We start from the raw sequence: 14,787 nt of genomic DNA on the forward strand, positions 1-14,787 counted from the left end.
GGGGGGGGGGGGGGGGGGGGGGGGGGGGTCGCACGCTGGCCCGGGCTGGCAGAACAGCCGAGGCCCGTTGGCGAGAGGGGATTTTTTTTAGGCTGGGGGAGGCCTGGACTTGAAACTCACATGGACAGGCTCGCGAAAATGCAGTGTTTGACGTTGACTAGTGCGGATCTCGTATTTAAGGGAAGTCTGGCTGCTCAACGCTAATGCTTTTTTACTTTTCCCTTCGTTCTTAGAGGGATTTTTTTTTTTTTTTTTTTAAGGGGCAAAGGAATTAGGCCGAAGAACCTAGTTCGTTATCTGAACTCCTGACCGTTGCATTGCAAGCCTCAATTACTGCAAAGTAACTAGTATGGCGGAGCAGCGATCCAGGGCTTGAGCAGACTAGAAGCGTACAGGAAAATATCTGTTGCTTTAGCATGTTAAAGGGCAAAAATTATGTTATACTGCCGGCCCTGTGCTAGAGCAGAGTAGATTTGGAGGTGGCAGCGGTGGAGAAAACATGACCTCAGTAAAGTTTTCAATCTGGAAAGTTAGTGGTTTTTTGGCCAGTGTTTCCTAGGAGGCTGCCTGTCTTTATATCACTATCACTTTTTAAAAACTTTCTAATGATAATTACCTAATAAACAATAACTACATGATCCTCGATCACTTATAAAGTGCTTTTCTATTCATTATGTAATTTATTTATTTATTTTCTAATCAGTATTTTTTATGATGGTTTTGTGGGGTACAGTTAAGGGTTAGGTGTACAATTACGTTTCATTCAGGCACCCTGTTGATAAGAGGTGTTTTCCCATCCCCAGACAGATATTTGCTACTGTTAATCCCATCCTCCTCCCCCCCCATAGTTTCCCAGTACCGTCAGTCATTTTCTAATAGTATTACATTGGATGTTCAAGGTCCATTATATGAGTGAGAACATGTGATACTCGGATCTTTGTTTCTGTGAGAGGTCACTCAGTATTATAGACTCCAGTTCCATCCAGGTTGCTGCGAAATTCATGATTTTGTTCTTTTTTATGGCTGTGTAGTATTCCATCGTGTATATGTACCACATTTTTTAAATCCAGTCCTCTTTTGATGGGCAGCATTCATTATGTAATTTAATTAGTGTGGGGTGGTACTCAGAATTTTGTACCTGATAGCAGTTTCTTGTTACCGAATAAGTTATTTGAATACTTCTGACCTCAGTAACCCTATCGATAAATTGGGGCTTATAGAAGTACCTGCCTCATAAAGTTGGGAGAATTAGATGAGGTTGTACAAAAATGTGCTTAAAATAATACCTGATTCTCAATAAATGTTAGCTATTGTTATCTATACTTTTTAAGTTAAGCAAAATGACTGAGTACTCATTTTAAGCCTAGTATTGTTTTATTGGTAATTGTATTTTAAGAAAAGATTTCTTTATTTCTGCAATGATAAAATAATATTTAATATAAGCTTTGGTTTCAAGCAGTGGTACTTAGAGTCTATAGATCCCTTACTTCAGGGATTATAAAGTCCTTAAAATTTATGCAAATTGTGCTTGTAGAAGTACCGAGAATTTTAAAAATTGAAGGAGGTAAAGAGGCGGTAGAACTTGGTGGAAGTCCATGCACTTTGTAATCAGACTGTTTGTTTGAATCCTAGTTTCAGTGTTTATATACTCTGTAACCCTGGGCAAGTTACTTAAACTTTCTGTGCCCAACTTCATCTGTAAAATAGGAAAAATGCTAGTACCTAACTTTTGGGGTTTCTTGAAAGGGTTAAATGAATTAGTACATGTAAAATACTTATAGTACTTAGTGTACAGTAAACATTAATGTTAGCTGTTATCAATTATTTTTCAAGGAAAATGGCACTTTTTGTGTCTTACGTTATAATAATTTTTATCCCTTTGGCTCCCTGAGATACTATTGAATAACTCTTGTGTGTCAGGTGGTGTCAAAAGACTACCTAGTCTCTAAACCTTACAACAGTTCTGTAATATAGCTGTATTATCTATATTTTATGGATGTGGATTTGAATATAAATTTACCACAACATTTAATCTCAGTGTTGAGATCTTATCTTCAGAAGATTTTATGTGTTAGATGTCAGAAATTACAGCAGTATGTTAATGAGTACCTAGTTACTACATTCAACAAACAGGATTAATCGAAGCCAAAATTGTAAAAACACTTAGAACAGGTTTAATTTCCCAGTGTCTAAACTGCCTTTAGGTCCTATTCCTCCTCCCTTCAATGCAGTGGTTTACTATTATAGCAGGGGATATATAAATTCACACAATTATCCAGGTAAAAGTAACACTAAAGAATTTTTTTTTTTAAGATAGGGATTGATTAAGGTTTTTATTTATATCTGATATTAAAGACTGAATGAAGAAGTCTCTTAGTTAATGTTTGAGTTCTTTTTGTTTGCACCATACTATTCTAAGTGCTGTACTGAATCAGGACTATGTGACTTATAGGTAATATGTAGATTAGGTCATCGACTCTTACCAATCTTTAGTCGTGGAGCAATATCTTTTTCAATTATTAAATGTTTGTGTTCCCTGGTATTATTTACTTAGTGCACTTCCCTTGCTCCAGTTCCTCCTGTGACAGTCTTCACCCTTGTGACTTCAGCTTCAACTTCTACCTGTGTTCTGGGCTCGCTTTTGACTTCAGATTTATGTTTACGTGTGGCCTACTGCTTATGTCTAGGTCTCCAGGTGAGCCACAGATAATTAGATTTACAGATCCAAATAGAACCTATTATTTCTTACCCACCCCCTATTTCTACCCTACCCAAATCTACTAACTCTGCCAGTATTCCCAATTTCAATTATAATGACACCACCGTCTACTCAGACAAGCTAAAATCTCCCTAGATTTCTCCCTCATTCATATTCTAATATCTGTGGGTATCCCAAGTCCTGGGGATTTTATTTTATTTTTTTTTACTTGATACATCTCTGATGAATATGGCTATTCATCACAGCCACTGTGGAGGTCTGGTCATCTTCTATGGGTTAGCTCCTCCAGGAGCAACCAAACTTGTATCGCTGCTTCTCATCCATACTTCATATTCCTACTGGAATGTTTTTTATGAAATGTGTGTCTGATTATATATTTTTTCCTACTTAAATATCTTTTGTGGGTCCCATTGTATGTGAAAGTCCAAATTCCTTAGCAGATCCCTTCATAGTCTACCACCAATCTCCTTTTACCGGTTCATTCCCTCACGTGTTGTTGCCTCTTCCTCATCTGTATCACACTGTTTGGTGAACACCAGCCACATTTGATGAGCCGTTATTGTACCATGACCCTTCCATGCTTTGCAGTTCTTTTCTTTAGAATGACTATCCCTAACCTTTTTCTTTCTGGTGATGTCCTTCAAAGCCCAAATCTAATGTCATATTTGCCAGAAGACTTTTTACTGTAAGCTGAGGTAGTTGTGTTTTATCTTCAGATCTCATAGAATTTGCTATACATATCTTTATTACAACCCTTGTCATCTTGTTTCTGCAGTTGCTTGACCTTTAAGATGGATTTAGACAGGATCTATGCTTATTACCTAATGTAGTGCTTAACACTTAATCAACTACTTGAATGAATTAACAGTGACATATATGATGAGGGGTATATGTTAATATGTGGCATTTGGCATTAATTGCATTTTTCTTCTCTCCCTAACAAAGTGAGAAAAATGTTTATAATTTATACCATAAGGAAAGGGCTAAACGTCCTAATAAACAAGGAGCTTATAGAATTTGACTTTTTTGAAGATACTAAAAACCAAGTGGGAAATTGGGCAAAGGATAAAAACAAATAAACAACAGCAAAAAAAATAAATTCTAAATATTTGAAATGATTCTCACCTTCACTGATAATAAGGTAATGCAAGACACCAAGATAGTCTTTCTTTCCTATTAGACTGATGGATATGCAGATGTTTGCTGTTATCCTCTATTGGCGAAATTATAAAGAAATAGGTACTATTTTAGATTGTTTGAGGACTTAAAAAGTAGTATAACCCCTATGGAGAGCAACTTAGCAAAAATCTACAAAAAGTTACAAATGTAATAACTCTTTGTCTTAGCTCTTCTGCTTGTAAAAATGTATCCAATGTAGGGCTTATCATTGTAGCATTATTTGTAATAAGGAAAGATTAGAACCCATCCAAATATGTACATTAAGTAAACAACAGTGAACACACACAGAGGAGCACAGTTCCATAGTCCTTTAGCCCTTTGGGTCTGTAAAACCCTGAAAACAAAGATTGTTTTGTCTGTAAGTTCAGCACTCAAGCTCATTTGGTGATAGATCCTGACTCCAGCATACCGAGGTGCCCATTGCATCTTCGTGTGTGAGAGAAAGTCCAAATCCCTTAGCAGATCTCTTCATAGTCTGACACTGACTTCCTTTTACCAGGTTCATCTCCTGACATGTGTTAGGTATTCCTGCTGTTGTTTGCTGATACTGTTTTGTTGTTGTTGTTACTTTGGGTTTAGTTACATGTGAAAATGTCAAAAATAGCTTAAGATACCCTGTTAGTAACAGTGAGAATGAATGGAAACATCTGTCATTAGTAACTGCACCGAAAATAGGGCTGTAGGGGCTTGTGCATGGTGTGTCTGTGTAGCATCCTTCTGAAGGACACAGTGAGGGAACTACCACCATATGTGACTTAAAGAGTAGAAAAACAGATTGTGATGTTTTACAGTGGCGGTGAGGACCAAGAACTAATGAAAAATAGGTAAACATTGCTCAGGGCGGAAAGTGAAGACACTAGCCATGTCTTGATTAAGTGGATTTGGCAATAAGAAATAAACAAATGTCACTGATTGATTGTTGGCCATGAAGTAAGTTAGCATATATGAAGAACTGCTACCAAAGATGTGTGTTAGGATTTAGGATTCAGAAATTTAGGAAGCAATGTGGTGAAAAATGTCTGAAAATATGGTAAGAGACAATGGAAAATTTTTATTATTTCTAGAAAACTCTTTTGTGAATTCTCCTCAACTGTGTTTTCTAATCATGTTTTTATTATTTGCTTTTCCCTTGCTGTGCCTGGAATATAGCATTTTTCATGAAGGAATGTTATGCACTGGAAAACAAGGAATGTTATGCCCTGGAAAAAAAACTACACTGCCTGTGTTGTTAAGGGTGGCCCCAAAATAAATAGTTCCTGTAAGAGTTTAGTTGTAAAAAGGCTGTTTTCAAAATTACTTAATGTTTGAGAGGCTGTTGATAAATCAGCATTAATAAATGATTACTATGTTAGCTGATAAGGAGGTTTGAAAATGAACCCGCAGATATTTTTAAGGGTTTTCTATTACTAATAAGATGATGCTATCTACTGTCATTAATTATACCATACATTTAACGTCCAAAACCGTAAGTAAATCAGAAGAGACTGATGTTGAAGAATGTCCAACAGTGATCATGATGCTCCTCTTAGGCATTTCTTGGGTTATGGGGAAGTTGTTGAAAGGTTGTTGAATGAGCGTAAGCATGAGCATAATATGACTAACAGAGGATGATGAAAGTGGCTATATTGTGAACGCAGATGGAAAAATCACTGGAGGCGTTATGGTAAGCAATTAAACAATAATTGCTTAGGCAGAAATATAAATAGGACAGATGACATTGGTAGATATCTTTTCAAAAGGCCATCTTGCGTAATGTTGCTTTATCACTTGAGAATCCTGATCTTGGCTCATCTTCAGTGTGTAATTTCAACCCGATGGGCCCTTCTCTTTAAGATCCTCAAGCAACCAGGTGCAGTGAAGACTTATTACATGTCAATATTCATGTACACAGACAGGTATTTAACTTTGTTTGATTTCATATGTGTTTGAAAGTTTCCTGAATGTTTTCCTTTAAAAAGGGAATAAAGTATTTGTAGTCTGCATCAATTTTACTATTTTTTGTTTATCAGTTTATTACTTCATGAATCGTTAACATACAAATGCACTCTAATACTGTTTAGAGTGTGTATTTATCCCACTTAATGTGAATATTCACATATTTTCTAAACAAATATTAATATGTTTAATGATAGGGTAATGTTAAGACCTTAACAAAATCTAGAAATTCTGAATTCTAAGATACAGCTGATGCCAAATGTTTTAAGTAAGAATGGTAGTAGAGCTGTACTGTAAAAGAGGAGATGGTGGCTTCCAGGATAGCAGAGTAAAAACCTCTGAAAATCTCTTCTATAAAAGCAGCCAAAGCTGGGCTCTGTGGCTCAGCCTATAATCCTGCACTTAGGGAGACTGAGATCAGTGGATTGCCTGAGCCCACGGGTTCAAGACCTGTCTGGGCAACTTGGCGAGACCTCATCTCTACAATAAACCAAAAATTAGCCAGGTATGGTATCACATACCTGTAGTACCAGCTACTTGGAAGACTGAGGCGGAAGGATCGCCGGAGCCCAGCGGGTCGAGCCTATGGTGGCCGGGAGCAGCCACTGCACTCCAGTCTGGGCGACAGAGTGAGACTCCAACTCAAAAATAAATAAATAAATAAATAAAAGTAGCAAAACATTGACAAAACTTGTCAAAGTCAGCTTTTTTACAACTCTAGAAATTAAAGGTTTAAAAAAAATTAAAGGTTTTAAATAATCTTAGGGGCCTTTATTTGAGAAAAATGACTGATTCTTAATAAGAACAGTGAAGCCGGGCTCAGTGGCTCAGCCTGTAATCCTGCGCCTTTGGGAGGCTGAGATGAGTGGATTGCCTGAGCCCGCGGGTTCGAGACCTGCCTGGGCAGCGAGACCTCATCTCTACAATAAATCAAAAAATCAGCCGGGCGTGGTAGTGCATGCCTATAATTCTGGCTACTTGGAAGGCTGAGGCGGACGGATCACCGGAGCCCAGCAGGTCGAGGCTGCGGTGGTTGGGAGCGACCACTGCACTCCAGTCTGGGCGACAGAGTGAGACTCCAACTCAAAAAAAAAAAATAAAATAAGAACAGTGAACATAGTGGCATTTCAGCTTGCCCCTTTTCCATCTCCCTTTCCTCAGCTCTGTGTAGTCTTGAAAACTAAGCTTTACAACACAGTTACTATGAAAAAGAGCAGCCTAGTAATCATAGAGGGTATAGAACAGGTTTGCAGCTCCCCCAAAAACACCAGCCCAGAGAATTGTCACCATTTTACCTCTTTGGCAATTTTCTTTTTCTTTTTTGAATTGAAGTCTCACTCTGTCTCCCAGACTGGAGTGCAGCAGCATGCTCTCAGCCACCGCAGCCTCAACCTGCTGGACTCCGGCGATCCTTCCACCTCAGCCTTCCAAGTAGTTGGAACTACAGGCGTGTGCTACCACGCCCAGCTGATTTTTTTGATTTTTTGGAGAGATGAAGTCTCGCCAAGTTGCCCAGGTGGGTCTCGAACCCGTGGACTCAGGCAGTCCACTCGCCTCAGGCTCCCAAAGTGCTGGGATTACAGGCTGAGCCACCGAGCCCAGCCCCGGCAGTTTTCAAGGCTTGTGTTTTTTTTTTAACCTGTCTTCAAGCTTGCTCACTGGGCACAGTCCTGTCCCCATGGTATATGCCAAGAAGACTCATTGTTTGACACCCCAGATCGTCAGGAAAAACTGAGGAATGAGATGTCCATAGGAGGCTTTGAAAAGCTCTGACATTTTTCTGGAAATCTAGAATGAGTTCCATGAGCAGGGCTGTACACATACCCAAGAAAGATGGGAGAAAGCCCTAATTCCTCATCTTTGACTTGAGGCTTTGCTCAAGCGTGAGATGAAGGCTAGTGAGAATTGTTGACTGCCCACAGAAGTGTTGAAAGCATGACCCAACACAGCATCTCAGCAAGTATTGACACACTTATTAGTTCAAGACATTAAAGAAAATCTGTCCAGTCATTAGTAAGAGATTTCATAGTGACACACCAAGGAATACAGTCTTTACACAATTAGTTCATAAAGCCACTTAATGCACATCGACAACAGCAACATGATTCCCTGGGGTGCAGTCAATGGGGTGTGGTGCATACAGAGGATCTGATTTTCAGAGTTGCCACATTATATCACTTAAAATGTTCCTTTTCCACAAAAAATTCTGATACACCAAAAGAAACAGGAGAGTATGGCCCATATACACACCAAAGGCAATCAATCAATAGAAACTATCCCTTAGAAAGTCCAGATGTTTGTCTTCAAATAATCCATATCAGCTACTATAAATATGTTACAAAAGAATGAAAAAAACACCATGTTTAAATAATTAAAAGCATGAGAACAGTTTCCCACCAAGCAGGGAAAATCAATAAGTTGATATAAGTTATTAAACCAAAAAAAAAAGTGAAAATTCAGGAGTTGAAAAGTACAGTAACTGAAATTAACTGTCTACCTTAAAAGCAGATTTGAGCCAACAGAACACAGATTAAAAAAACTTGATAGATCAATTGAGATTATGTAGCAGTCAGGAAGGGAAAGAAAAAAATGATCAGCGATTTGGGAGACACCCTCAAGCATGCTGACATAAGCATAATGAGACCCAGAAGAAGAATGCATAGAAAGTTTATTTTAAGAAATAGTGACCCCAAACTCCCCATATTTGAAGGAAAACATTAAACATCCAAGAAGCTCAAGAGTGTAGAGGATGGGATTTCTTTTTTGGGTGCTAAAAAATGTTCTTAAACCAGATAGTAGTAATGACTGCATAGCTTTCAGAATGTGCTAAAAGAAAAAAAAAAGAGTGAATCATACACTTTAAAGTAGTGACTTTTATGATATGTGAATTGTATCTCAATAAAGCGTTTAAAAACAAAGAAAAAGAAGAATAATGTTCTTTATACAGAGATGGAAAGATCTGCAAATTTAAAGAAAACGAAATTTCACAGTGTGTGCAGTGTTCCACTTTTTGTAAGGAAGGAAGGAAAGAAAATTTGTAGTTGTTTTATCTTACATTAAAAAACACCATAAGGATTCACAGGAAACTAATGAATACAGCCATTCAGAGAGCTGGAAGTCAAATGACAGTTATGGTTTATAGAGACATGGATGGAAACAAGACTTCTCATTGTATATCTTTTCATATCAGTTTCTCATTTTGAACTATGTGTTGGTATTTTTAAAGATACTAATGGATTTAGTAGGGGGAAATTTCATAGGGAATCTAGTGGGGGAAATAGACTACAGATAAGTAAATAAATATTTTTAGAATTGTCCTTACCTATAGGCTGTTTCATTTCATAAATTGATATTTATTAACATGGACCAATATGTAGGAAGCAAAGGCCATTTGAATACCTAAAATTTATTGTTGGTAAGCAATTTGTAGACTGGTTTTTTTTTTATTGTTTAAAAATATCAATTACAAGTAAGATAAGTTTTAGATTTTCCTCTGCAAACAGTGCAATGAAGAATGAGTGAGTAGATCACAAATGATGGATTCCATGGTCTGATCACAAAAGCTGACCATAATATCACTGAACTGTAGTGTAACAGTACTGTGAGTATTGAATAGACTTAAGTGTTGCCTGAATTGACTAAAGTTTTTAGAGTTTAAGCATCTGGAACAGGACTTGGCAGACTATCTGTAAAGGGCCGGATAGTGAGCATCTTTGGCTTCGTGGGCCCTACTGTCTCTGTTGCAGTGGTTCAATCCTGCCTTTGTAGTAGAAAAAGCGGCCATGGACAATATGTAAACAGCTGAGAGTAGCTATGTTCCAATACAATTTTTTATAAAACAAGCTCTGGGTTTGGTCCCTGCACTGCAGTTTTCCAACTCCTGATCTAGAATATAAATTTGAGAGAAATAAATTATAGCTCTAACATCAAGAATAAATCCTTCTCACTTTGTTCTGTTAGCAAGAGTGTCACAAGAACAGGTAGTCCCTGAATCTGTGGTTGCGGTGGCAGCATGGATGCTTTTTAGGGTGTTTATCTTAGGTCTCAGCACTGAAACAAAAATCTCTGAAATATTAGTCCTTGAAGGAGAGACATGCAGCTGAAGCCTGTAGCTGAAGGAGTAAACTGTTTGAGTCCCTAGTGCCCTGTATTCCCGTCTTCACTACTTGCCCTGTCACCATAGCATGCAGTAGGGAAGAAGGCTAAAATGGAATTCGATCTAAACTGATGACTCTTACTGGTTTGATGACCTTTCCTGGGCCTCAGTTTCTCTAATTGAGCTTAGTGTCCCCATATATAATATAAAGAGATTGGACTAGAGATTTTTTTTTTTTTTTTAAATTTCAGTCCTCACTCTTTCAGGCTGGAGTACTGTGGCAAGATTATGGTTTACTGCAACCTTGATCTCCTGTGCTCAAGCAGTCATCCCATCTCAACCACTCAGAGTGCTGGGATTCTAGGCGAGAGCCACTTCACTTTGCCTTACTTACCTACTTATTTATATTTTTAATTTGAGAGAGGTGATATTTATGGCCTCTTTTGGCTCTAAAGATGTTATTTAGGGGACTCTGGTGGCAGCACACTTGTACTGCATGTGATTTGTTCTTAAATTAGGAACTTTAGATGTAGTGTTTCTGAAAAAAATTTTGCTTAGAAAAATGTAGGCATAGTAAGTAATTGTTGCACATGTTTATCTTTTAGGGGCAGGAGATGGATCTTGTTCTCAATGCTGCAGATTATCATTTTTTTACACCATATATATATCCAGCCACATGGCCAGAAGATGACATCTTCCGACAAACTATTAGTCTTCTGATTGTAACAAATGTTGGTGCTTATATCCTTTATTTCATCTGTGCAACTCTGAGCTATTATTTTGTCTTTGATCATTCATTAATGAAACATCCACAGTTTTTAAAGGTAAGAAAAATTTTAACCTATTTTCTAACTACCGTTACAGTAAAAATAACATATTTGTGAGATTTTCAGATTAAACTGATTAAATAAAGTAACCATTAAATAAAGTTTTTTAAACCAGCTGCAAATGGGTTAGATATTTTTTTATGAGGGCTGATCCCCTCTCCCTTTTCCTTAATTTAAATGAATCTATCTTTTTAAAAAATGATTATCTTGCTAGATACATAGAGGAGCAATTCTATGCTGATAGTGATAAATAAATGCACGTTTATGTAATCATTTTAATTTATGACTTTCACAAACTGAAGTTTTTTTTTTTTTACCATGTTTTGTCTTTTGGCTAGATAGGGATTCAAACTCAGTAGTTTTATAGTTGTTTGCAATCATTTTTCTATTTCAGTTATTTGTATTTGTCAGTGACTCCAAGGACTGAAAAACATCAACAAAACTAAAGAAGATAGGGGATGGAAACTAATTATGAAAGAAATGATTATTCCATAAATAAAAGTTTAGAATACAGATTATTCTAAAGAGGATAGGGGATGGAAACTAATTATGAAAGAAATGATTATTCCATAAATAAAAGTTTAGAATACAGAAGAAAGTATTTCAGAATTTAAAATACTTGTTGCATTTGTTCAGCACAAAAGAAATGTTTTTCTTTACACAGTTTGGAGGTGAACTCCTTTATAAAAGAGATTTAAAAAATTCAATCCAAAGCAATCTTATGCTAGTTTTGTTTAACATAGATTTTGTGATTTGTATTGGAAATTCCATTTTCAGAATCAAGTCTATCGGGAGATTATGTTTACTGTCCAGTCACTGCCCTGGATCAGTATTCCTACTGTTTTATTGTTCCTGCTAGAGTTGAGAGGCTACAGCAAATTATATGACAACATAGGAGAGTTTCCATATGGTGAGTAAATAATACAAGTGTCAGGAAGAGAGTAGTCTAAGCACAGACTGGCTTTTTTAAAGAACCATACCTGCCTCTCTCTCTCTCTCTCTCTTCCTCTCTCTCTCTCTCTCTCTCTCTTAAAAATTATTCACTTGTTTTCAGTGTTGTTTCATGTGTTTCTGTCTTATCACATATGTGCATTTCTTTAGTTTTGGCTATCAATTTTAAAGTCTATTGTAGATTAGACAGTGCTTGGGGGAAGACTGGCATGATCAGTGATGGGTCTTTGTATTTTTCTTCTATTATTATTGAATTCAAACTTCTATAAAAACCTTAGTAGTATATGATAATTGCTGAAAATCAGAAAATACAGATTTTTTAAGAATGCATTATCCTGCTACTTAGAAACTAAATCTTTGGGCATATATTTTCCTACTTTTCTTTGCCTGTATTATTTTATTTACATTACACAAATGAAGTCCTATTATGCATACTATACATACTGATATTTTTCTTTCTCTTAGCAATTGACATGGTCATATTTTCATGTCAATAAATATTGACATTATATAATATGTTAGTCATAGTGTTTTATTGTGTGGATATCCATAATTTATGTAAATGATCCCTAATTATTAGACCTTTGCATTGTTCCTTTTTTTCCTATTATAAATAATCCTGCAGTGATGAAACTTTTAAAGTTTAGTGAAATTTTGAACTTTCCTCATCAAGATACAGTTCCAGTGTCTAGTATATAGAAAGTAACAATAATAGTATTTGTAGAATGTTAATATGTGCCCAGTGGCAATTCTAAGCTCTTCACAAGTATCAATCCATTTTTTTCAACAACAATTCTGTGAGGTTGGTGCTATTACTTTGTTCCTTGTATAGGTGAATCAGTGAGGTGTACTGTTTCAGTAAAAAAAAAGTGGTGGGTCTGAGACTTGAACCCAGGTTTGCTGGCTACAGCTCCCCTGCTCTATAAGAAATAAGTTAGTTATTTAGAGGAGGGAACAAGACATTATATACTAGGGTGATGAATTGGCTGGGCCTTGAAAATTGGACAGGATTATGAGTACAAGTAAAGGGGGGTATTCTAGATACTTGAAACAGTATGAGGGAAGTTACAAAGGTAGGACTTTCAAACACTGGGAGGACATTGAGTAAAGCTGCCTTGTTAGAGCAGAAGCACAGAAATGTTGAGGTTGAAAGGATCAGAATTGACTGGGGTTATGAAGTAAATACTAAGTTTAAGGTATTTAGTGGAGTTTTAATCAAGGAGATATTACGTTCTAGGCAGATTAATATGAAGAAAAATGATTCGTCTCAGATTTAAATAATAAAGATGTGTTAGGAATATCCTTTTCTGTCTCAGAAATATCTTTATAGTTTAATTAAGGAATATTTTAGGTGTGATATTTCAAGTACTTAGGAGAGAAAAATGAAATGATCAGATTCCAGGGAGCCATGGGAGATTAGTTTATAAGGTATTGAATTAGCTGAAACAGATAGTGTTTGAGTCTAGGATTCCATTTTGCACTTAGACATATAAAAAGTGAACTCTATGCCTGGGAGCTGAATTTTGATTCCTTGTTTCCTGTTGTCTCTTCTAGGCTGGTTTCAATTCCTTGTTAGTGTTACATCTTTCCTCTTTTTCACTGACATGCTGATCTACTGGATTCATAGAGGTCTTCATCATAAACTTGTATATAAGGTAGAGTCATTATAAATTATTTTCTCTACTTCCAAATATTTTTTCTAACTATATCAGGTGTGCCAAAAAAACTGTACACACATTTTAAGAGGTGCTCGCCATAATCTGAAGTGTCTGGACACTGATGGTAACCACTCTGAACACCTCTTGTAATTGCAGAAGTCAAGCGTATCTTGTAGTCATCTTTCATTATCAGTATATATTGAGGATTGCAATTTTAATACGGTTTCTCCTTTTCTTAAAATGTATACTTTTTTTGGCATCCTCTGTATGAAATGCCTAGGTAGCCATAGTCATGACAGGTTCAAGATACATTTTGTTCATATTCTTTATGAGTCTTATGGGACTGTTACAAAATTTTACTGTTTTGGGGTAAAGAAAAAGGGCAATTGGGAAAGTGATTTTGCTAATTTCAAAATGATGTTTTAGTAAAGTCATTTCCACAACATGAATATAAAAAACTAAGTTGAATGTTGCGCTGGGTAAATGTCATGGTGCTAATTGTGTCCTTTTCTTCTGTAGCGTATCCATAAACCTCATCATCTTTGGAAGGTTCCTACTCCATTTGCAAGTCATGCTTTTCACCCTGTGGATGGCTTCCTTCAGAGTCTACCTTACCATATATACCCTTTTGTCTTTCCATTACACAAGGTGATTTATTTAGGTTTGTACATCGTGGTTAATATCTGGACAATTTCTATTCACGATGGTGATTTTCGTGTCCCCCAAATCTTAAGGCCATTTATTAATGGCTCAGCTCATCATACAGACCACCATATGTTCTTTGACTATAATTATGGACAGTATTTCACACTGTGGGATAGGATTGGAGGGTCATTCAAAAATCCTTCCTCATTTGAGGGAAAGGGACCAATTGATTATGTGAAGAAAATGACAGAAGAAAAGTGCAACAGCCATGCAGATAATGGTTATAAAAATGAAAAATTACTCAACGGATTGCTTACAAAGACTGAGTAGATTATTACTCTATTGTTTTTAAATATTTTTAATGAGGAAAAATAATCTACACAGCCAAGATACATAACAAGAAATGGTATCATTTGAAAATCAAGATTGTGAAATGAACATAATGGTAAATTAAGAGAAGATGCTATAAACACCAAGATACTAATCTTATGCTTAACATGTTGGTATAAGGGACGTATGTCTGTTAGTAAGCAGATCTGTAGTTGCAAAACCTCAGCAGCAATTTAAAATAAGATATAGAATAAATTATTAAGGGGATTAGCCTATGTTCTTTTGCCTTAATCTACCAGTCTACCCATACTCATTAAGAAAATTCATTGTGCTTGATAATACCAAGACTAAACACCATAGTTAAGAAATATTAACAAGCCGGGCTTGGTGGCTCAGCCTGTAATCCCGTGCCTTTGGGAGGCTGAGGTGAGTGGATTGCCTGAGCCC

General features: G+C 36.5%; 1 protein-coding gene across 1 annotated transcript in view; it reads left to right on the forward strand.

Annotated features, from left to right (window-relative positions):
• SC5D (sterol-C5-desaturase) overlaps positions 1 to 14,776 on the forward strand; it is a 15,156-nt gene extending 380 nt beyond the window's left edge. Inside the window, exons 2-5 of the mRNA XM_008072002.2 lie at positions 10,535 to 10,753; positions 11,534 to 11,666; positions 13,262 to 13,362; positions 13,885 to 14,776. Of these exons, the coding sequence (XP_008070193.1) occupies positions 10,544 to 10,753; positions 11,534 to 11,666; positions 13,262 to 13,362; positions 13,885 to 14,340 (900 nt within the window). The 5' untranslated portion in view covers positions 10,535 to 10,543 and the 3' untranslated portion in view covers positions 14,341 to 14,776. The remainder of the gene's footprint in view (positions 1 to 10,534; positions 10,754 to 11,533; positions 11,667 to 13,261; positions 13,363 to 13,884) is intronic.
• Positions 14,777 to 14,787: the final 11 nt, after the last annotated feature.

The sequence above is a fragment of the Carlito syrichta genome, unplaced genomic scaffold (assembly GCF_000164805.1).
Source record: "Carlito syrichta isolate Samal-C Ts95f unplaced genomic scaffold, Tarsius_syrichta-2.0.1 Scaffold314806, whole genome shotgun sequence".
NCBI lineage: Eukaryota > Metazoa > Chordata > Mammalia > Primates > Tarsiidae > Carlito > Carlito syrichta.